The sequence below is a fragment of the Macaca mulatta genome, chromosome 10 (genome assembly GCF_049350105.2).
Source record: "Macaca mulatta isolate MMU2019108-1 chromosome 10, T2T-MMU8v2.0, whole genome shotgun sequence".
In the NCBI taxonomy this organism is placed as follows: Eukaryota; Metazoa; Chordata; class Mammalia; order Primates; family Cercopithecidae; genus Macaca; species Macaca mulatta.
Window position 1 is genome coordinate 33,890,510 of NC_133415.1, and position 24,151 is coordinate 33,914,660.

A 24,151-nucleotide genomic window follows, 5' to 3' on the forward strand; every position below is an offset into this window, starting at 1 on the left:
TTGGGGAAGATGGAGGATCAATCAGTGGGTGCTGCACTGAGTGGAAGGAAGGAGAACTGTGACAAAAATTAAGGGAGTATGACGGATGAGAGGCCCTTCATCCAGGTGCTCGCAGAGCCCTCCTGAGGAGGAAAGCCCCGTGGCTGCCTGGGGAAGGAGCAGTGAGGGCTGCGTGACTCCCACAGTGAAGTGTGTGGTATGTCTGAGGACACCTGGGCTGGTCTGTGAGGAGCCAGTGGCAGAGTGAGAAGCAGCAAGGCCAGGAGGGTGGCTGGAGGCCAGGCTCTGGGTCATTCTCCATGTGATGGAAACAGCCAGACCCCAGTGGGCTGGGAGGTGCAGGACGCAGTAACTGATGACAGAACAATGTGGAGAGAGGCGCCATGTGTCAAATCTTTACTTTGTTCTGGGCATTGTGCTAAAACTTCCCACGGCTCATCCCATTTAGGGGCTGAAAGTTGCAGAGGTTTAGGAAGCTCGCCCATGATACTGGAGCCCCCATCTCCTGCCCCTTCTCACCCAGCCACCACCTGTTTCAGGGGAACACACAGAAGTAGTAACCTCTTATGGACAGGCAAGTAAATTCGGATGTTCTTGTTATTCACGGAAAAAAACACTGGCTCATATGGTTGGGGAGGTGAAATACCAGAAGTATTTCATCTGGTTATTTCTATCTTTGTGAATCCTATAGTATTGAAATGCATAGGTTAGCATTTTCGGCCAATTTATTCAGCATTCTGAGTTAAAGACTTTTATTTTTAATTAGTTATTTGTTTGTTTGTTTGTTTGTTTGTTTTGAGATGGAGTTTCACTCTTGTCGCCCAGGCTGGAGTACAATGGCACGATCTCAGCTCACTGCAACCTCTGCCTCCCGGGTTCAAACAATTCTCCTGCCTCAGCCTCCCAAGTAGCTGGGATTACAGGCATATGCCACCATGCCCAGCTAATAGTTTCTATTTTTAGTAGAGACGGAGTTTCTCCATATTGGTCAGGCTGGTCTCGAACTCCTGACCTCAGGTGATCCGCCCACCTCGGCCTCCCAAAGTGCTGGGATTACAGGTGTGAGCCACCATGCTCACCCTAAAGTCTTTTAAAATTCACTTGTGTAAGCTGACTTAGTTTTCTTCAGCCTTGCAGAAAAATACGAAAATGGCAATCTCTTTTATCACACAAATAATGTCTTTTTAATAGTGATTTTTTAAATTGAGGTATGATGTACTTTTCATTCACTAATTATTAATTGCTTACGTTTGAAGTGTTTTTTAAATTAATATTTAATTGCACACATGAAGATTGCTAGTCATAGGCATTTTACTAACCAACAGTCATTAAGCATAGCATGGATTCATGTGATGTCAAGGAGCGATTTTATTTGGTGAAAGGGAAAAGATAGCACGAGAACGAATGAAAGAGCTGGACCAGTGGAGACACCGACAGTGATCTGTCTAAGATCTAAATCATTCTGTTGTCTTCCCGGCCTCCTTACCATCCTGACCATTGTCATCAGCATTGTTGGGTCCTTTTAGCACAGATTTCTCAAAATGGGCAACTCCGTAACACTTGGAAGCTTACGAGTTCATGGAATTTGAAAGAGGGCAATTTAGGAGTACCCATCTATTTTAAAATTCCAGTAAAATTTCATTTCATGTCTAGAGTCTTGTATGTAAAATATTTCCACAATTAGGAGAAATATGTGCATGGGGATTTTCTACGTAGCAGTGTTTTGATAGAATAGAAAGTTGGGGCAAACCAAATTTCCATCACGAAGGAAATAGTAATACACTGAATAATAATACAGTGAATATTATGCAGGCTTTAAACATCAAAAAAGAGCTCAACTTCCGACTTCCGATGATCACGTTGAAGTAGGTCACAGCTGGTTTACATTTGATTTTCGTGTGGGAAATCTGAGTGTCTGCCTTAGTGATTTTGTATGTGGTTAAATTTAGCTAATGTAAAGCTATTCGAAGTATGGAAAAACGGAACTTTAAAACACTATCTTCTCAACAACCAAGTGGACCCGTTTCGCCTAAAACCCGCACATTTGGCCCAGCACGGTGGCTCACGCCTGTCATCCCAGCACTTTGGGAGGCTGAGGCGGGTGGATCACGAGGTCAGGAGATTCAGACCATACTGGCTAACACGGTGAAACCCCGTCTCTACTAAAAAATACAACAAAAATTAGCTGGGCGTGGTCGCAGGTGCCTGTGGTCCCAGCTACTCAGGAGGCTGAGGCAGGAGAATGGCGCGAAGGCGGGAGGCGGAGCTTGCAGTGAACCTAGATGGTGCCACTGCACTCCACCCTGGGTGAGAGAGCGAGACTCCATCTCAAAAAACAAACAAACAAAAAAACCCACGCATTCATCTGCCTGCCCATCATTCTGTCTGTCCACACGGGCATCACTTGTTAATGGAGCCGAGTGCCCACTATCGAGCTGACAAGCCCACAACCTACCTGTTCCTCGTCACACATTAATTCTTCAACAAATCCCTTTTGATAGATTGTGATTAAGCTTAGCTGCTATTTCCAATTGCTTCCCCAAACGTACTTCTCACTGTTCTCCCATCACACCCTTCAGCCCATCCATGCGGGGTTCCTTTGCTTTTCCCACCTTACACCAAACTCCCTATTTTCACTCCCACTTTTACCTCCTCTCCAAGACAAAACAAACACAACTAGCATTTTAAAACTTAGTTGTAATCTTTCTTCCTTCATGAAAATTTCCCCAACAGCCACTCCCATGGCCCTGTATGTTCCAGATATTTTTAAATATTGGCTGTAAGGTTGAGCGCGTCAGGATATGCCGTTTTGGCTGTGTGCAGATGGAGGCAGTGGCTGGAGTGAATGAAGGACAATTGCTGGCAACCGGCAGAAGCTGAGAAACAGGGAACAGGCGCTCCTCCAGAGCCTCCGGGAGCCAGGCCTTTGGACACCTCGAACGTGGGCTTCTGGGAGACCACATGTGTCTGCTGTAAGCAACCCAGACTCTGGCAGTTTTTAGAGCCACCCCAGGATGCTCATCCACACCTGTCTGACAAGGGCAAGCTCCAAGGAAGGGATTCTTTACGTATCTACATTGTTTGAAGATTTTACAATAATCATTTATTCTTGCATGGCTAATCATCATTAGCCAATACAGATAAAATAATAAAGAAATGACCCACATTTTATGTTAGGACTTTGATCTGCCATTTATCAAGTATGGAATCTTGAACAAGGGGTTAAACATCTGAGTGTCTCTATCACTTGATCTGTAAAGTGGGGGTGCCCACACCCACCAGGCTCCCCTCCCAGGTTGGTGCGGGACTCTCCCTGGGTCCCTGTTCTCTCACCAGCCACATCCATTCTCCCTCCAGAATGGCGCTAGTGACTGTGTGTGGCTTTCCATTCCCACCACGTTTGTCTCTAACTCCGGCAGCAGATCAGCGTCAGCAGAACACAGCTGAGTGCTCCTCTCCTCCTCGCCCCTTCAGGGGTTCCTCAGCACCCACCGGATCAGGTGCAAACTTCCGAGCCTCGCTGGATCCCCTCCACATTCTGAGCTCCATCTGCCTTCCCATCCCTATCCTTCCCCACCCACCTCCCTGGCAGAGAAAAGCTGAGTGTGTGATGCCGTCTGAATGCTGAGCACGGCCTTTTGCAGCCGGTCCACTGCGTACGCTGTCCCTGTGGGGGACCTCCACCCTAACCCTTTCAGCCTGGAGCCTTCTCCCAGTGCCCCACGACAGAAGTGACTTCCCTTGCCTTTGAATTCCTATAGCACAAGCCCTACTGCCCCCCAATAAAACTGCAAAGTCCTTTTGTGGAAAATAACTTTATTCATGATTGTGTTTATCACACTATTTTATGGAGAATAGGTGATCAATAAATATTTGCTGAATAAGTGAATAACAGTTACTAAACACTTGATTTATATAGAATTAACGTCGGTTCTCAAAGTGAAAAATTACAAACAGCACTGATACTCAGCCAGTACACACGAGTCTGGTCATAGCAGTTATAAAATACTGAAATACCCCCTGCCACTGACCTTTGGCCCCCAGATGCCTCCCACTGCCGCTGCTCTCCCCACTGGGAGCACCTGGACTCCCCACAGCCTGCTAACTAAAGGGCTAACGTCTTGCACAGCAGGAAGCACCCAGGACTGAGCAGCCACATGGCCGAGTCCACTGGTGAAAGCGTCCATTCTGACTGATCAGGACCTGAGGACCCTCATGGTTAAATATTTTGGTAATATTCCTGATTATAAATAAGGCTCAGTTATATAGTCTGAAAACGATGCTTCTTTCATTACAAAATCTCTTAGAAGACTCAGAAGACTCCATAGATCCAGGAACGGAGTGGAAAATGATAGCGTGTCAATCTCTGAAGGTTTTGGGCATATCTGTTAGCATTCCATCTTCATGTAAACCAGAAGATACGCAGTTTCCTGCCTAGAGAGAAGAGAAGACACATCAGCACAGCGGCATGAAATCTTCGTCAGAAAACAACGCTTCGTTCATCTATGATGAACAAGCGTCAGCAAACTTCCAGGCGGCTGGATCAAGCCTTGTCTATCCATCACCTTGGAGAGGAACAAAATAGGCAACCTGGGAAGATGCACACTACATTTCTTTTTTTTTTTTTTTTTTAAGACGGAGTCTCGCTCTGTCGCCCAGGCTGGAGTGCAGTGGCCGGATCTCAGCTCACTGCAAGCTCCGCCTCCCGGGTTCACGCCATTCTCCTGCCTCAGCCTCCGGAGTAGCTGGGACTACAGGCGCCCGCCACCTCGCCCGGCTAGTTTTTTGTATTTTTTAGTAGAGACGGGGTTTCACCGTGTTAGCCAGGATGGTCTCGATCTCCTGACCTCGTGATCCGCCCGTCTCGGCCTCCCAAAGTGCTGGGATTACAGGCATGAGCCACCGCGCCCGGCCCACACTACATTTCTATTAGTTAATATCTAAAGAGGAGGTTAACAAGCTACAGGCCAAATCCAACCCCTCGGGGTTTTTAAAATCTACTTTTAACTTTTATTTTAGATTCAGCGGGCACACGTGCAGGTTTGTCACGTGAATACAAGCATGCTCCCAACAGTTAGTTTTTGACCCCTCCCCTTCCTCCTTCCCCATCCAGCAGTTCCCAGTTGTTGCCATCTTTAAGTCAATGAATACCCAATGTTTAGCTCCCATTTATAAGAGAGAATATGCATTACGTTTTGTTTGTTTGTTTGTTTTTTCTTTTTGAAATGGAGTCTTGCCCTGTCACCCAGGCTGGAGTACAGTGGCGCAATCTTGGCTCAATGCAACCTCCGCCTCCCAGATTCAAATGATTCTCCCTCCTCAGCCTCCCGAGTAGCTGGGACTACAGGAGCCCACTACCATGCCCGGCTAACTTTTTGTATTTTTAGTAGAGACAGGGTTTCACCGTGTTAGCCAGGATGGTCTCAATTTCCTGACCTCATGATCTGCCCACCTCAGTCTCCCAAAGTGCTGGGATTACAGGTGTGAGCCACTGTGCCCGGCCTTTTGTTTACTTTTTGACGAGACTGGTTCTTGCTCTGTCACCAAGTTGGAGTGCAGTGGCACAATAGTAGCTCACTGCAGCCTCGTGTTCCTGGGCTCATCTGATCCTTCTGTCTGTTTTAGCTTCCTGAGTAGCTAGGACTAGGGGTGTGTACCACCATGCCTAGCTATAATAACTTTTAATTTTTGTAGAGATGGAGTCTTGCTTTATTGCCCAGGCTAGTCTTGAACTCCTGGCTTAAAGTGATCCTCCCGCCTTGGCCTCCCAAAGTGCTGGGATTAAAGGTGTGAGCTCACACCCAGTCTCCAAGCCTCTTTTTGCAAATAAATTTAACTAGACCCCAGCCATGCTCCTCTGCCCACACACTGTCTATGGTTGTTTTTGCTCTACAGGGCAGAGCTAAGTGGTTGCAACAGACACTGTACAGACCACAAAGTCTGAAATACTTTCTCTCCAACCCTTTACAGAGAAAGTCGGCCAACCTCTGATCTCAATAATAGGGAAATCAATGACAACCACAAAGTGATAAAGATCGGATGTCTAAGACGGATGCTCAGAATAAACAAGAGAGAAAGATGAAAAGTAGGAGGAGGATTTCAAACGTGAGCTTCACCTAATCCGTTACTTTTCAAATGACCAGGCCTATCTGTGCAGCTGAAAATCACCTCCAATAGCATCTCTGATACACAATCTCAAAGCTCAGCCAAGAAACTTACAAAGTCTCTCTGCTTTAACTTCATCCACCTTTTTTCTCTCCAGCTTCTCCTCAGTAGTTAATGATTATAAAAATATTTATTGGCCAGGTGCGGTGGCTCACGCATGTAATTCCAGCACTTTGGGAAGCCGAGGCGGGTGGATCACGAGGTCAGGAGATCGAGACCATCCTGGCTAACATGGTGAAACCCCATCTCCACTAAAAATACAAAAAATTAGCCATGCGTGGTGGCGGGTGCCTGTAGTCCCAGCTACTCGGGAGTTTGAGGCAGGAAAATGGCGGGAACCCACGAGACGGAGCTTGCAGTGAGCCGAGATCCCACTACTACACTCCAGCATGGGTGACAGAGCGAGGCTCTGTCTCAAACAAACAAACAAACAAAAAAAAACAAAAAAAAGAAACAACAGTGTGATGGCCAGGCATGGTGCTCATGCTTGTAATCCAAGCACTTTGGGAGGCTGAAATGGACGTTGTAATCCAAGCACTTTGGGAGGCTGAAATGGACGGATGGCTTCAGCCCAGTAGTTTGAGACAAGCCTGGCAACATAGTGAGACCTCACCTCTACAAACATTTTTTAAAAATGTGCCAGGCATGGTGATGCATGCCTGTAGTCCCAGCTATTCAGGAGGTTGAGGTGGGAGGATCGCCTGTGCCCAGGAGTTCAAGGCTGCAGTGAGCTGTGATCATACCACAGTGCTCCAGCCTGGGCAACAAAGCAAGACTCCATCTCTGAAAATAAAATTTTAAAAAAATGATCTTTGCTGTAAAAGAGGTATGCTTAAATGCAAGAAAAGCATATAAGAAGGCCAGGTGTGGTGGCTCATGCCTGTAATCCCAGCACTTTGGGAGGCAGAGGTGGGCGGATCATGAGGTCAAAAGATTGAGACCATCGTGGCCAACATGGTGAAACACCATCTCTACTGAAAATACAAAAAAAAATTAGCTGGGCCTGTTGGCAAGCACCTGTAGTCCCAGCTACTCAGGAGGCTGAGGAAGGAGAATCGCTTGAACCTGGGAGGTGGAGGTTGCAGTGAGCCAAGATTGCGCCACCGCACTCCAGCCTGGCAACAAAGCAAGACTTTGTCAAAAAACAAAAAACAAAACAAAAAAAAACATGCAAGAAGCCTCCACGAATCTGGGTGAATCAGTAAAGGCTTTACAGGGTAGGAAAAGACCATGAGTATGAAACATGAGCAGGGAGTTGGCCTAGATGGTAAACGAGGAGAGGACAGTACAGCCAGGAAGTGCGCGTGCACAGCAGAGGGGAGATGGAGGGCACGGCTGTTTGAGCTACCTGTACTTCGATATTCCTGGAGTGTGACGTGTGAGGCAAGCATGGGGTGGTGGGGGGAGTGTTGTAGATGAGGCGGACAGTGAGCCATCAGCACGTTAGTAACAGGGGAATCCACAGGCGTTTCATGAGCTCCAAGGACCCTATGTGAGCTCATTAGGCTCCCATTACCCAAATCCGTTTCTTACCAGTGGTAGTTAGGATTTCCGTAGGTACACTGGATGTCTTCCCAGGACACCTGGAAGTCAGAAACAAACGGGGTCAAGCAGCCAGCTGACACAAGCACCCACAGAGGACAGGGCGTTACAATGTACCCCTCATCCTCCAGACAAGCCCACCTCTAGCAGCTCCCAAGAGCCTGGAGCATCATCAGCAGCAGGACGTCATGTGCAATGAAGTCTTTTTAGCGCCCTCGTCCCTGTGTTTAAACTTGGTCATGCTTCTCCCAGAGGCCTTACATATTTCTAACTCTCCTTGCTCTCTAGACGTTCCCCACGAAGCAGGAAGCCGCAGGGCATGAGCCAAGAGCACCAAACACTTAGAAATGGAGGGAAGTGAACCCTTACAGAGGTGCAAACCACATGGGGACTTCAGGCCGAAAAAGGCTTGAACCCTCATCAAAGGCCCCACACCGAGACAGCGGGACCACCGTGTGTCTTGATCTCAGACATCCACGCAGTCCCGGGCCCAGCATGTGCTAGAGGTGGCCAATCCAGGGCAGGAGGCAATTGTGGATGATGTTTCTCACCAAGCAAATATTGGAGTCATTGAAGCAGAACCATTTTCCATCCACAGCATTCCGGATATAGACACAGTAATGACCGGAGTCTGCCACTCCCACGTGCGCGATCACAGCGAAAAGCTCATACTGCCCTCCAGGCTGGAAAGAGACAGGCACGAGACAGTTCACCCACCGCCACAAACATGACTGCCTCACACATTTATACCTGCCCACCCTAGGCCCGACTCTGGGACTTCAGTGTATTAAAAAACAGTCCTGACCCACGGCCGGTGGGCACCCTCCAGGAGGAGCTTTCCTGAGTGTGGATCCTGAACTGCGAAGGCTCAGCAGCTTTGGCACAGCAGAGCACACAGGAGATGGAAGGCAGGAGGTCACGAGAGAGGCCCCCAAAGCCAAGACAAGATTAGAACTTTCCCCTGGGAGGGGTGGGGTCATCAGAACACAGTTCTGTTTCTCCACAAGCCCAGAAGGGCCCTAACCTGAACCACCGTACCCAGCCAAAAGTCTTTTGTAGGCGGAGGGGAGATGGACAACAAGGGTGGCACATGCAAAGCTGGGTCACCCACAGTGGAGGCTGGAATTATCCCTATTTTCATCTGCAGACTTTGTGCAGGACTTTACAAAATGCAGGGAATATCTGTATCTAAATATTAGTTTACAAGTAATAAAAGGGTTAGAGGAACATGTTAAATGATACCAACCAGCCAGTGCTGGCATATTGAAAAAATCTTCAACCGAATCAACTGCAAGGAAAAGAAAAGGAGCAGAAATCTAAAAGGAACTTAAGAAAAGAAGGAAACTTAACCAAATGTAAGTGTAGGCATTGTCTGCATCTAGATTCAAACAAACCACATAGATTATACAACAGTCAGGAAGTTTGAACGTTGACCAGATATTTGATGCTGTGAAGGAATTACAAGATGGAGATGGTTATCTTTTGAGTGCTTATTCTTTAGGGACACCTAACAAAGTGTTTACAAATGAAACAGTATGAAGTCTGGGATTTGCTTCAGAAAACATCCAGTACAGGGTTGGGTGAAACAAGAGGGTGGGTTATAGGACAAGCAAGACCTGCCATGAGTTTGGTAACTGTTACAATGAGGATTCACTGTCTAATTCTTCCTTCACTACACACCCTGGTATCTATTTGTAATGTTCCATAACAGTCTTTTTTGTTGCTATTGCAAGAAGATGGAGTCTTGCTTTAGTGTCCAGCAGGGCTTGATTTCTGGACTCCAGCAATCCTCTTGGCCTCCCAAAGAGCTGGGATTACAGGCATGACCCACTGCACCCAGCCAAAAAAGTCTTTTTTAAGTGAAAAACAATTTTAAATATACTTCATCGGGCAGAATCTGCAGGTAGAAATAAAAAGAACTAGAAGGAAAGAAAAAGAGAATCCCATGAAACGTACACGGCCTAAGTAGGTAAAGAAATCATGTTACAATAGGAGCTATTATAACATATTATCAGGCCTTAATTTTCTAAATGCCATGGTTCTACAGCATAAATAGCCAAACAGACCAATAAAACAGAAGAGACACTCCAAAAATAGACCCGTACATGTGGGAATACAAAATTTGCTATGTAGCATTTCAAATCTATGGAAAAAAGATATTTGTGTCTTTTTTTTTTTTTAAAGTTTTTCTTGTTTTGTTTTGTTTTTAGAGACAGGGTCTTGTGCTGTCTCCCAGGCTGGAGTACAGTGATAGATCACAGTTCACTGCAGCCTCAAACTCCTGGGCTCAAGTGATCCTCCTGCTTCAGCCTCCCAAGTAGCTGGAACTAAAGGTTTGTGCTACCACACCCAGCTAATTTTTTTTTTTTTTTTTTTTTGAGAGATGGGGTCTCATTATGTTGCCCAGGCTAGTCTCGAACTCCTGGGCTCAAGCAATCCTCCTGCCTCAGCCTTTCAAGGTGTGGGATCACAGGCATGAGCCACATTGCCTGGCCTTGTGTCTCTTTTTTTCTCAGAATCTCTCAGTAAGTTATTATCTCAGGACAAGTGAATTAAACTTTACTCTGATTAAATGTGGTCCAGTCAACTGGCTACTCTATGATTATCCTCAAAGTGGGCACAGGCCATTTGAGGAAGAAAGTTTGGTTGGTACTAAGAACCCACAATGACATGTTTGCCTATGCATTTCTATGTATTCCACATTATTTCCAAAGGAGCCTACTGAATTCTGGATTCCGTCCCTCAGTGCTGTGAGGCACATGAACACAAATCCAATATTTAGAAAAAAGAAAGTCTTTAGAGGTTGGGGACAGTCTCTAAGGAACAGGTGGCTCCTAGCAGACCGGGGGTGAAGGAAGGGAAAACGGAAAGGATGAGGCGTCTGGGGAGAGGCAGGACGGCCAGGAGGTCGGGAGGATCCCACCTGCTCCTCAGCATCACAGGGCTCTCGCTCCATCGGAAGGACCTGGCTGAAATCCAAGCTCTCGGGGAAGTGCAGGGCGTGGCAGATCTTTCTCGTCTGTGAATTCCTGATGGAGAATCGCATGAGGTGGATTGTCAGGGTCTGGGGCAAATGGGTCAGCTTCAAGACCTGAAAAAGCAAAATCACTCTGGAGATGAAGTCCACTTGGAATGGGAGAGTCAGACAAATGTCAGGGCTAGTGACGCGTTCTTCCCAAAAAGAGGGAAGCAGGGTGACATCACGGAGTTTAAGGCTCCTGTGCACTGAATCTGCTGAGCTCCTCTGAGAAAAATGCAAAACCTGGCTATTCTACCACCGTGTGGCCCCCCACGAGAGGCACAAGGGCACAGGGCTCTGCACAGGCGCCAGGACCAGGGGAGCCACGGCACCTGCTCCAGGGAGCTGGTTTCGCCCCCAGGGAAATGCCCTTACGGCTGCTCTCAGGACCCCTCCTCTGGTCCCTCTCAGTGATGCGACCATGAGAAGCCACATCCACAGCTCTAGACATCAGAACCCCAGCGTCCCAGATACTAGCCAGACCCAGATTCCCTTTCTTATCCACCATGGGGTGTCCTCGGGCCTCTGATGAAATCAGAGAAATCAGGAAATCCACGGGGGGCAACCCCAGACTAGTGAAGGACAGATGACCCCTGAACAGCACGGGTTTCAACCGTGTGGGTCCACTTATACACAAATTGTTGTAAATAAATACAGTCTGCCCTCCCCGATAGGCACGAGTTCCACATCTGCAACCAAACGCTTATCAAAAATACAGTATCCCAGATGCACAACCGCATAGATGAGGGACTGACTTTTCCTATGCATGGGTTCCACAGGGCCGACTGGGTGTGACTTGAGGGTGTGTGGATTTTGGTACACACAGGGGTCCTGGAACCAATCCCCCATGTGCACCGAGGGACAGCTGAGTCTGATCTAGGGTATGAGTACCTGTTTCCCACGGGTCTTCTTCCCACAGTTCTTACAGAAGCACTTGCTTTTGCTTGATAACTCCCTGGGCTGGAAGAAGCAGTGCAGGGCGTCCTCCTGTCCCACCCAAGAGAACAGGGAAAAAGCAGTGTTGGTATTTCCCACCTAGAGTACTCTATTCTGTTCTCACACTGCTGTGAGACAACAGCTAAGACTGGGTAATTTATAAGAAAAGAAGTTTAATTGGCTCATGGTTCCACAGGCTGACCAGAAGCATGGCAGCATCTGCTTCTGGGGAGGCCACGGAAGCTCCCAGTCATGGCGGAAGGCCAAGCAGGAGCAGGCGTCTTACATGGGAGAAGTAGGTAGAGAGCGAGTGGGGAGCTGGAGTGCAGTGGTGAGATCTCAACTCACTGCAACCTCCACCTCCTGGGTTTAAGCGATTCTCCTGCCTCAGCCTCCCAAGTAGCTGGGACTACAGGCGCCCGCCACCTCGCCTGGCTAGTTTTTTGTATTTTTTAGTAGAGACGGGGTTTCATCGTGTTAGCCAGGATGGTCTCTATCTCCTGACCTCGTGATCCACCCGTCTCGGCCTCCCAAAGTGCTGGGATTACAGGCTTGAGCCACCAGGCCCGGCCATGGCGCCACACTTTTAAACAACCAGATCTCATGAGAACTCACTCACTGTCACAAAGACAGTACCATGGGGGATAGTGCCAAACCATTCAGGAGAAAACCTCCCCCATGGTCCAATCTCCTTCCACCAGACTTTACCTCCAACACTGGGGATTACAACTGAACAGGAGATTTTTGGGCAGGGACACAGACCCAAACTGTATCAGGTACAGCCTCCCCACACTTTGCAGCTGAGGGTTTCAGCTTTTCTTCTGGTTCTCCTCATATCCCCCTTAATGCCTGGCCTGGTGTGGTCCATTTGGCAGGATCTCAAAGGGCACCTGCTGACTGGAGGAACAAAACAGGATGGGGCTCCTACTAAGGGAGCAGTATGAGGGAGGTGGAGGTAGGAGGGAAAAGCATTTTTGCCAAAACAAAGGAGAAACTGGCCAGAGCCATGAAAATGAAATAAGCGACTTTTCAGAAGCCAGAGATGAGGCAAGGGGGAGTTGGTCACACTGTGTTGTGTGGTTCGATGGTTTCCCCAAAACCCATGTTGAAACTGAATCCCCAATGTGGCTGTATGGAAAGGTGGGGCCTTTGAGAGATAATTGGGGAGGGCAAGGTGGCTCATGCCTGTAATCCCAGGGAGGCTGAAGCAGGTGGATCGCTTGAAGTCAGGAGTTTCAGACCAGCCTGGCCAACATGGTGAAACTCCAACTCTACTAAGGATACAGAAATTAGCTGGGCATGGTGGCGGGCCCCTGTAATCCCAGCTACTTGGGAGGCTGAGGCAGGAGAATCGCTTGAACAGCAGAGGCGGAGGTTGCAGTGAGCTGAGATTGTGCCACTGCACTTCAGCCTGGGTGACAGAGGAAGACTCTGTCTCCAAAAAAAAAGCGGGGGTTATTGTGTCATGAGGGGCACAGCCTTCATGAATGAATTAATCCACTCATGGATTAAAGGGTTAATGGGTTATCCTGGGAGTGGGACTGGTGGCTTCATATGAATAGGAAGAGAGACTCCAGCTGGCGGCACATGAGCGCGCTCAGCCCCCTCGCCATGTGATGCCCTGCACTGCACTCGCCATGTGATGCCCTGCACTGCCTCGCCTCAGGACTCTGAGAGTCCCCACCAGCAGGCAGGCCCTCACTAGGTGCAGCCCCTCAACCAAGACTTCCCAGCCTCCAGAACTGTAAGAAATAAATTACCTAGTCTCAGATATTGAGTTATCACAACAGAAATGGACTAACACATATGGGGGCAGCAAATACCAAGAGAATCCCCTTACCAGTGTCTTCAAGGGCTTTGAGTTCACATCAAAAAGAGACAGTGGAAGGGTAAGCATGCTGCTGTTTCTGCTACTCTCCATGGCACAGTCGAGGCAAATCAAGGAGTCCTTCACCCGGATCATATACAGGGCCTGCAGCCTCTCCACCTGCAAGAGGGAGAGCAGAGAGGTGAGATGGGAACACCACCATAAGCCAGGTCAGGCCAATTGCCAGAAGGTGGAGCCAAGAGACAGAAGCTCTAGAAATGGTAGCCACTAATGCTCTTTGGCCTACTCACAAAGGTGCAAAATATTACCAGTAACAATATTATGAAACTGTGATAAGTGTTTTATGTGGATTAACTCTCTTATTCCTCTACACACTACAGGAACAACAGCTGAATGAGTTAAATGAGCAGCATCTTAAGCTTCCGAGTGCTCTGGTTCTAGGTTCTTACCAAGTGCACATCAGTGATCTGGTCCTTGATCAGGTTCCAGAGTTTGAGGTAGAGTTGGGCGGCATCATGCTGGACAAACACTAGCCACAGAGAAAAGGAACAGCCAATTAGTGAGGTCTTCAGAGTCACTTCTCATGCCCTAGTATCTAGACATACATGAATACTCACCATTTTGTCTCTTCCTAGCCCTCCACCCCACTGCAAGGCTAAGTTGGCACTATATAAGAGGTGATCAATAAACGAACAGTAAGTTTGGTATTGATTTTTGAGAACGCCTCTTGAAACTTAAGCTCCAGTGCCAGGTGTAGTGACTCATGCCTATAATCTTAACACTTCAGGATGCCAAGGCAGGAGGATCGCTTGAACTCAGGAGTTTGAGACTAGCCTGGGCAACAAAACAAGACTCTGTCTCTATAAAAAATTTTAAAAATTAGTTGAGCATAGTGGTGCACACCTGTAGTCAGAGCTACTTGGGAGGCTGAAGCAGGAGGATCACTTGAGCCCAGGATGTTGAGGCTACAGTGAGATGTGATGTCACCACTGCACTCAGCCTGGGGAATGAGATGTCCACAGGGACTTTGAAAAGCACTGATACATTCCTGAGGATCTAGAAGGCCAGGCGCATGCCCAAGTAAGACCTGAAAGGGCTCCAATCCCTCCCCTCTGGCTGACCACAAGGCCACGTGCAAGAAAGCAATGAAGGCAAATACAGAATCATAAACTGCCCAGTAACAATAAAACAGCAACAACAACAAACCCTGGTGTGGGCATCTCTGATGTCCAGTGTTGCCACCTTACATCATCTAAAATGTTCATTTTCCAACAAAAGAGACAAGACACACAATGAAACGGAAAAGTATGGCCACATACAGGAAGACAGCAATCAGTAGAACCTTTCACTGAGAAGCCCTAGATGTTGGCTTTACTAAACAAAGACTTTAGCTGTTATAATATGTTCAAAGAATTAAAGAAAACCATGTCAAAAGAAGTAAAAGAGCCGGGCGCAGTGGCTCACGCCTGTAATCCCAGCACTTTGGGAGGCCGAGGCAGGCAGATCACAAGGTCAGGAGATCGAGACCATGGTGAAACCCCGTCTCTACTAACAATACAAAAAATTAGCCGGGCGTGGTGGTGGGCGCCTGTAGTCCCAGCTACTCAGGAGGCTGAGGCAGGAAAATGGCATAAACCCAGGAGGCGGAGCCTGCAGTGAGCCGAGATCGTACCACTGCACTCCAACCTGGGCAACAGAGCGAGACTCCGTCTCAAAAAAAAAAAAAAAAAAAAAAGTGAAAGAAAGTACGAAGGGGGCCGGGCGCGGTGGCTCACGCCTGTAATCCCAGCACTTTGGGAGGCCGAGATGGGCGGATCACGAGGTCAGGAGATCAAGACCATCCTGGCTAACACGGTGAAACCCCGTCTCTACTAAAAATACAAAAAAATTAGCCGGGCACGGTGGCGGGCGCCTGTAGTCCCAGCTACTCAGGAGGCTGAGGCAGGAGAATGGCGTAAACCCGGGAGGCGGAGCTTGCAGTGAGTGGAGATCGCACCACTGCACTCTAGCCTGGGCGACAGAGCGAGACTCCGTCTCAATTAAAAAAAAAAAAGAAAGAAAGAAAGTACAAAAATGCTACCTCAACAAATAAAGAGTATCAATAAAGAAAAAACTGTAAAAAAAGAACCAAGCAGAAATTCTTGAGTTGAGGAGAACAATAACTGAAATGAAAAATGTACTAGAGGAGGTCAACAGCAGATTAGAGCTGGCAAAAGAAAGAATCCAGGCCGGGCGCGGTGGCTCACGCCTGTAATCCCAGCCCTTTGGGAGGCCGAGACGGGCGGATCACGAGGTCAGGAGATCGAGACCATCCTGGCTAGCACGGTGAAACCCCATCTCTACTAAAAAATACAAAAAACTAGCCGGGCGAGGTGGCGGGCGCCTGTAGTCCCAGCTACTCGGGAGGCTGAGGCAGGAGAATGGCATAAACCTGGGAGGCGGAGCTTGCAGTGAGCTGAGATCCAGCCACTGCACTCCAGCCTGGGCGACAGAGCGAGACTCCGTCTCAAAAAAAAAAAAAAAAAAAAAGAAAAAGAAAGAATCCATACACCTGGAGATAGGTTGATTGAGCTTCTCCAGACTGAGGACGGAAGGAAAGTTGAACATAGTGCCTCTGCAGCCGAAAAGCTGGTTAGCTGCTCACCGCATGTGCTGTTCAACTAACTCTGATACAAAAAAAAATGTGATACAAAAGAAGGCTTCATACACAAACGTGAATTTATTCTGAAGCCAGCTTGGAGGAAGGAGCACGACGCAGTCTGCCTTTTAATGTGCCATTTCTCCTTTGGAGGAAAAAGGGGCATTTTCATCAGGTGTGTTGTGGGGGTGAGGGGTTGAGCAATGGCGGTTTTCTACCGGGCAGTTATCATGTACCCAGCTGAGCTGGCACCTTCCTGGGCAGAAGTAAATTGTAAAAGTGGCCGAGTGGGCATGCTTTCTCCATGCCTTCCTAGTGGGTGAAAGACAAACCCCTAGAAGGTGGAAGTTTCGAGGCCACCCCTGGCAGGGAGGGTTCCCTGGTGGGTATGCTTGGGGCTGCAAATCTACTGCCAAGTCTCAGGAAAGATGAGCTGGAAGAACTTGCCCTGTTCTCAGTCAAACCTCCATCAGCCTACCTCCATTTACAGATTCTTCCTTTTGCCCAGCAGGGAATGTCTGGAGACGGGTAGGCGAAAGGTGATACTTGCATTTCTAAAGAGCTAACAGGAAACAGGAAACACGGCCATGGTGAGGGGTGAGGGATGGGAAGAGGAGAAGTGAAAAGAAAATCATAAGAAAACTAATGGAACTATCTCTTAGCGAATGGGGGTACTCAGTTGCACCCAGACGGGTTCACTAGTGAACGATGGGTTCTTCCAAACATTTATGGGAAAAATTATACCAGTTCCCTAGAACCTCTTCCAGAAGACAAAAGCAGAGAGAACACTTCCTAACTCATTCTCTGAGGCCAGCATTATCCTAATACCAAAACCAGACAGACGTTATCAGAAAAAACCTAGAAACCAGCATCTCTTGTGAACATAAATGCAAAATACCTCAACAAAATATTAGTGAATCAAATTCAACTATGTATAAAAAGAATCACAGAGGGTGATACAAGCGAGATGGTAGAGAAGGAGGCTCCTGGTGCTCCCTTCTCCCGTGGACACATGGAAAAACTTCCATCTACACACAGATCAACTCCCTCAGAAAGAAACCCAGATACCAGCTGAGACAGGCCTGTACAGGGGACAATGGAGAAAACATCCACATCGCAATGGGTTGGAAAAGCTGAGACACACTCGCACCACAAGCCCCACTCTAGACACAGTACCTTACTGTCGGAAAGGAATCCCTGCGCCCAGCTTTCTCCTGGAGAGGCGAGGGTTTGGACCACACGTAGGCAGCCCCAGCTTTTGCAGTTCCCATTCAAGGGCTTGGCTGCTAGCTCACCTAGCTCTGGGAACAGACATGGGTCAGCAGCTATGAATCTCCTGCGACCGCAGAGGGCAAAGAGGCAGTTTTAAATGGGCACGTGAGCACTTCCGGCAGCTGTGCTCCTGCGCTCAGCACAAACAGGCAGAAATGCCAGGCTCCCAGTTTCTCCCTGGAAGGGTATGTCTGCGGGCTCTCCTAGCTGTTGCCCGAGGGATGGGCATCTAGTAATAACTAGCCTGCACCTGGAGCCAATGAGGCAGATAAACAGATTTCCAGGAGTCTGGACAGGTGTGTGGGCAAGTCCCATGCCTTCTCCCACCCCCTGCTCCATGATAAAATCAGGTCTCTAACTTCACACACTGAGTACACAACATCTATCCCTCTCAAATGAAGGACTAGCTCCTCAATCCCTGAGCTTTGGGAGCTGATGAGGCTCTGTATTTGTGGGTCCCACAGGGGCAGAGAGACCAAAAAACATCTCCCCAGGCCCAGTGCAGGGTGAACAGGCAAAAAGGCCTGGCTCCCACTTTCTCCCTAGAAGGAATCCGTCTGCACATGTGCAGCTGCTGCCCTGGGGTTTCCATGCATTTGGGAGCTGACAGAGCAGGAAACCAGTGCTCCTCTGAGACCCTGAACAGGCAGGTGAGCACTTCCACCGCGGCTCCCACTCGTTTGTTCGACAGATAGCGTCAAGCTTCCAAACTGTCCATCTCTAAGCAGAGAGGAGCCAGCATTCGCTAGGCCCCTGGGTGTGACAAGAGCAAAACAATGCATGCAAGAGTGTGCAGTTTAAACATGAGTGCAGGCACTTGCCACAGATCCTCTGTCCAGTTTTTTGCAGAGCAAGTGGGGGATAAACACATGCTCCCAGCTTTTCCTTGAGGATAGAATAAACTGGAACACACATTTAATGCCCCAACGTCTCCAGCTGCACCTCAAGGGGCTGGCTTCTATCTCCCCTGTCTGGGGCACTGACAGGACTTGACATATTCTAATCTCCTGAGGGCAGCTAAGAACACAGATGACAGCTTGGACAAGCACAAAGGGTCAAGAGGCGCTCCGAGTGTCTGGCAGCGTTAATTGGTAAGTTCGTCTCTTCTACAAGGCCAGTGAGACAAGACTGGGAGAGGCATTTTTCTTATCTAAAGTACAGAAAATAACAGAGTCAGGAACAATGAAGAAACAGAGAAATATGTTCCAAGCAAAAGAATAAGATAAATCTCCAGAAAATGCCCTCAGTGAAATGAAGATAAGTGACTTACCTTATAGACAATTCAAAATAATCACCACGAAGATACTTACCACGTCTAGGACAGCAATGCATGAACGAAGAATTTCCGCAAAGAGACAGAAAAAAGTTCAAAAGAAATAACAGAGCTGAAGAATACAATAACTCAAATAAGAGTTCAATAGAGAAGCTCAACAGATGAAATCAAGCAGAAGAAAGGATTCGCAAACTAGAAGGTAGGTCACTGGAAATCATTCACAGAAGCAAAAATGAAAAAGAATGAAAAAGAGTGAAGATATCTTTTTTTCTGAGCAGGAGTCTTGCTGTGTCGCCCAGGCTGGAGTGCAGTGGCATGATCTCAGCTCACTGCAAGCTCCGCCTCCTGAGTTCATGCCATTCTCCTGCCTCAGCCTCCAGAGTAGCTGGGACTACAGGCGCCCGCCACCTCGCCCGGCTAACGTTTTATATTTTTAGTAGAGATGGGGTTTCACCGTGTTAGCCAGGATGGTCTCGATCTCCTGACCTCGTGATCCGCCCACCTTGGCCTCCCAAAGTGCTGGGATTACAGACATGAGTCACAGCGCCCGGCCCAAAAAAGGGAAGATCTCTTAAGAGAATTACGGGACATCAAACAGACCAAAATAGGCATTATCAGAGTCCCAGAAGGAGGAGAGTGAGAGGAGACAGAAAGCTTATCCAAAGAAATAACAGTCCCAAGTGGCAGATTGACATTTCGGTCAATGGCAGGCCACATAAGCACAGTGGCCATGACAAGCAGCCTACGTGTGTAGTAGGTTGTCCCATCTAGGTTTGTGTAAGTCCACTCCATGACGTCCACACAATGACAAATTCACCTTCTGATGCATTTTCAGAACATCTCTCTGTTGTTAAGCAACCCATAGCTATAATGACTGAAAACTTCCCAACCCAGGGAAGGAAATAGAAATCCACATCCAGGAAGCCCAAAGGACACCATTATAAGACTGATCTAAAGCAACCCACGCCAAGACACATCGTAATCAATTTCAAAAGTTAAAGGCAAAGAATTCTGAAAGCAGCAAGAGAAAAGCAATGTGTTATACACAAGGGAAAACCCATAAGTATGGGATTTCTTTTGGGGGTGATGAAAATGTTATGAAATTAGATTGTGATGATGGAGGCACAACTCTGTGAATACACTACAAACCTTTGAATTGCATGGTTTTAAATGGATGAATTTTACAGTATGTGATGCACATTTCAATATTAGCTATCTAAAAAAAAAAAAAAAAACCCTAACCTATTTATGAATTATTTTGTAGAACATGTTTTCTCTTTTTTATTCCTTTATTTTGTTTTCCTGCAGTTCCCTAACAGTGGCAGAATAAGCTTGGAGGAGATGCCTTCGTTTACCCTACTGAGAGGCAGAAAAAGGGTAGGTATGGAAGTAAAATGTCCATAAATAATATCAATTCTGCACCTCCAAAAATGTGTGCCTCTTACACAAATGTCTCTATAATCCGAGGGGTCCAGGCTACCTAACTTGCTTCTGGTTGCTTCACTGCCTGTTAGTTCCTCTCTTCACTCTCTCTAAGCTTCCCACCCGCTTTGGATCAGCAGCCAGGAGCCCAGTGGGAGGACGTCTTACTGGGCACGTTGTACTTCTGCAGGCAGTAGGCGAGCTCCAGGGGCCGCACTGCTTTCTGCCGGCTGTCCTGCATCTTCTCCAACAGCAGAAGCATCTGGAAAGGGACGCTTCTCCTCTGCTCATCAGCTCCCCTGGGCACCGTGATCCTGTCACACAAGAACAGCCAGAAACCTTCTTATGTGTAGCTCTCGAAGCTAGATGCACACTGGAATCAGCTGGGAGAAATTTGAAATCTCCATATCCAGGCCACTCCCATACAAATTAAACCAGAATTCTGGGGGTGGCGGGGGTGGGGCAGTTATCAGAATTTTTCAGTTCCTCAGATTATTTCAATGTGTGGCCAAGGTTGAGAAGCATGATGTGAGTGAATCCGCTCTACAGGGGACCCTCCACAGAGGGGGATCAGCGCGACCGCTGCCTCAGCCCATCTGCACCCTGCGCAGCAATCATGCTAGAGCAGAGGGCAGATGGACGAAGTCCTGGCTCCACATCTCGGGCAAGCAGCAAAATGTCCAGCCTAAAGCTCTCCAAACTACAGACAGGTCCTGGGAAGAAAGGCAACATGAAGGGCTGTCCGTGTGGTTTGGCAATGATTCATTTAATTACAGGCATTTCTCAGATGGGAAAAAGGAGAGAGCACAGGGCAGGAAAAGAGTTATGGAAAGAGACAGAGAGAGAGAGTGCATTGTGTGAGTGTTGGTGGAAGGAGGGGTGTGCACGGATGTGTACTGCCCACTGACTTACTCCTTCTCTTACTTTGGTCTAGTCCCGACTCTCTCTTTTAACCAAGTTCGTGGCTGTCAATCCTGGCTGCATTAAAAATCACCCAAAGAGGGCTTTTAAAAAGTACCAATACCTGGCTGGGCGCGGTGGCTCTCGCCTGTAATCCCAGCACTTTGGGAAGCTGAGGCGGGCAGATCACCTGAGGTCAGGAGATCAAGACCAGCCTGGCCAACACGGTGAAACCCCGTCTCTACTAAAAATACAAAAATTAGCCGGGCGTGCTGGTGGGCGCCTGTAATCCCAGCTACTCGAGAGGCTGAGACAGGAGAATCCCTTGAACCCAGGAGGCGGAGGTTCCAGTGAGCTGAGATCATGCCATCGCACTCCAGTTTGAGGACAAGAGTGAGGCTTTGTCTCAAAAAAAAAAAAAAAAAAAGGTACCAATATCTGGGCCCCACCCCAGACCAACCTAAGAAGTATTAGAAATAAAGTGTAGGCCAGAATATGCAGAAGCCAATCTTCCCTCTGCCAAATTTTGAAAGAAGATCTCAAAAAGTTCAAGTCACTCTGAATAACAGAATATATTAAAAATGAAATAATACAGGCTGGGCGCAGTGGCTCACGCCTGTAATCCCAGCACTTTGGGAGACTGAGGCAGGCAGATCACGAGGTCAGGAGATCGGGACCATCCTGGCTAACACGGTGAAACCCCATCTCTACTAAAAAATAGAAAAAGTTAGCCAGGCGTGGTGGCGGGTGCCTGTAATTACAGCTACTCGGGAGGCTGAGGCAGGAGAATCTCTTGGACCTGTGAGGCGGAGCTTGCAGTGAGCCGAGATCGCGCCACTGCACTCCAGCCTGAGCAACAGAGTGAGACTCCATCAGAAAGAAAAAAGAAAGAAAGAAAGAAAGAAAGAAAGAAAAGAAAGAAAGAAAGAAAGAAAGAAAGAAAGAAAGAAAGAAAGAAAGAAAGAAAGAAAGAAAGAAAGAAAGAAAAAAGAGCCGGGCACGGTGGCTCAAGCCTGTAATCCCAGCACTCTGGGAGGCCGAGACGGGCGGATCACAAGGTCAGGAGATCGAGACCATCCTGGCTAACCCGGTGAAACCCCGTCTCTACTAAAAAATACAAAAAACTAGCCGGGCGAGGTGGCGGGCGCCTGTAGTCCCAGCTACTCCAGAGGCTGAGGCAGGAGAATGGCAGGAACCCGGGAGGCGGAGCTTGCAGTGAGCTGAGATCCGGCCACTGCACTCCAGCCTGGGCGACAGAGCGAGACTCCGTCTCAAAAAAAAAAAAAAAAAAATAGGAAAAGAAAAAGAAACAGTACAAACGCTTATCAGCCTGAAGAACAGTCTTACCTCTTCAATATCCTGGTGAAGTCCATGTTCATTACAAACACCTGAATCAAGGAGTTAAGGCAGCAGGTCTGTCCAATGTTGTGTAAACCAACCAGGCCTATAAGGGGAAGAGAAAAAAATGCTGAGGCAAGGCCTAGGTAAAGAAGTTGACAAGGCTGGGCACCATGGCTCACGCCTGTAATCCCAGCACTTTGGGAGGCCAAGGTGGGCGGATCACCTGAGGTCGGGAGTTCGAGACCAGCCTGGCCAACATGGTGAAACACTGTCTCTACAAAAAATACAAAAATCAGCCGGGCGTCATGGCAGATGCCTGTAATCCCAGCTACTTGGGAGGCTGAGGCAGAAGAATCGCTTGAACCTGGTAGGTGGAAGTTGCAGTGAGCTGAGATCGCGCCACTGCGCTCCAGCCTGGGCAACAAGAGTGGAATTCTGTCTCAGAAACGAAAAAAAAAAAAAGTTGACAAAAATCAAATGTTTTTCTTAAAGTTACTAAGGACATGAAGTCCTATAAAGTTCTCTCAGGTACAATGCATTCACTCAGCTTGCAAACAAATTGGAGAGAAAATATCAAACATGAACCTTTAAAAAGTTTGATAACAGGCCGGGCGCAGTGGCTCACGCCTGCAATCCCAGCACTTTGAGAGGCCGAGACGGGCGGATCACGAGGTCAGGAGATCGAGACCATCCTGGCTAACACAGTGAAACCTCGTCTCTACGAAAAATACAAAAAAAAATTTAGCCGGGCATGGTGGTTCACGCCTGTAATCCCAGCACTGTGGGTGGCCGAGGCGGGTGGATCACAAGGTCAGGAGATCGAGACCATCCTGGCTAACATGGTGAAACCCCGTCTCTACTAAAAATACAAAAAAAAAAACTAGCCAGGTGAGGTGGCGGGCACCTGTAGTCCCAGCTACTTGGGAGGCTGAGGCAGGAGAATGGCGTGAACCCAGGAGGCGGAACTTGCAGTGAGCCGAGATCACGCCACTGCACTCCAGCCTGGGCGACAGAGCAAGACTCTGTCTCAAAAAAAAAAAAAAAAGTTCGATAACAAGGGCCAAGCACAGTGGCTCACACCTGTAATCCCAGCACTTTAGGAGGCCGAGGTGGGAAGATCACCCGAGGTCAGGAGTTCGATACCAGCCTGGCCTACATGGTGAAACCTCATCTTTACTAAAAATACAAAAATTAGCCAGGTGTGGTGGTGCATGCCTGTAATCCCAGCTACTCAGGAGGCTGAGGCAGGAGAATCGCTTGAACCTGGCAGGCAGAGGTTACAGTGAGCCAAGATCGCACCACTGCACTCCAGCCTAGGCGACACAGCAAAACTCCATCTCACAAGAAAAAAAAAAAAAAGAAGTTCAATAACAAGAAAAGTTTTAATAGTCCATTAGGAAAAGTGAGATGTCACCAAAAGTGTATATTTACTCACTGCCAAATGAGTAGTATGAGCAATTGTTGGGAGAGAAAAAGAAACATTAGAGAAAGCATAACTGAGAATATGGCCTCCTCTCATTCAAATCGTTCTCCACGGAGCTAAGTCCAAATGTGCATCTGTGTGGCTCAGAAATAAGAGGGAGTCCACAGTTTGTCTGTGTGGGACTCCAGTGGAGGGGTCTCTGCCCAGTCCCCACCACAGGGAGGCAGGAAATCAGAAGGCTGCTTTGGGGAAGATTCGCCTAATCCAGTCTCACTCTGAGAGGCTGAAAGGCAGAAGAACTTACAAGAATACAAGAAAAACAAAAGATAACATTTGACCCCTAGCAACCAACCTCCTCTTTTCCAACCCAACCTTAGGCTCGGCGAACCCCA

General features: G+C 48.0%; 1 protein-coding gene across 7 annotated transcripts in view; it reads right to left on the bottom strand.

The window, feature by feature from the left end:
* Nucleotides 1-3,799: 3,799 nt before the first annotated feature.
* The window catches only part of USP18 (ubiquitin specific peptidase 18), a 36,951-nt gene continuing 16,599 nt past the window's right edge, over nt 3,800-24,151 (bottom strand). For 5 of the 7 annotated variants that reach the window (XM_077950943.1, XM_015149688.3, XM_077950945.1 and 2 more), the window contains 9 exons: nt 22,343-22,439; nt 20,264-20,409; nt 13,940-14,019; nt 13,503-13,649; nt 11,618-11,713; nt 10,631-10,798; nt 8,259-8,390; nt 7,699-7,748; nt 3,800-4,434 (listed from right to left, as the gene is read on the bottom strand). In XM_077950943.1, coding sequence (XP_077807069.1) covers nt 4,389-4,434; nt 7,699-7,748; nt 8,259-8,390; nt 10,631-10,798; nt 11,618-11,713; nt 13,503-13,649; nt 13,940-14,019; nt 20,264-20,409; nt 22,343-22,439 — 962 coding nt within the window. In that variant the 3' untranslated portion in view covers nt 3,800-4,388. The remainder of the gene's footprint in view (nt 4,435-7,698; nt 7,749-8,258; nt 8,391-10,630; nt 10,799-11,617; nt 11,714-13,502; nt 13,650-13,939; nt 14,020-20,263; nt 20,410-22,342; nt 22,440-24,151) is intronic. The other 2 variants (XM_077950947.1, XM_077950944.1) reach the window with 2 other exon arrangements.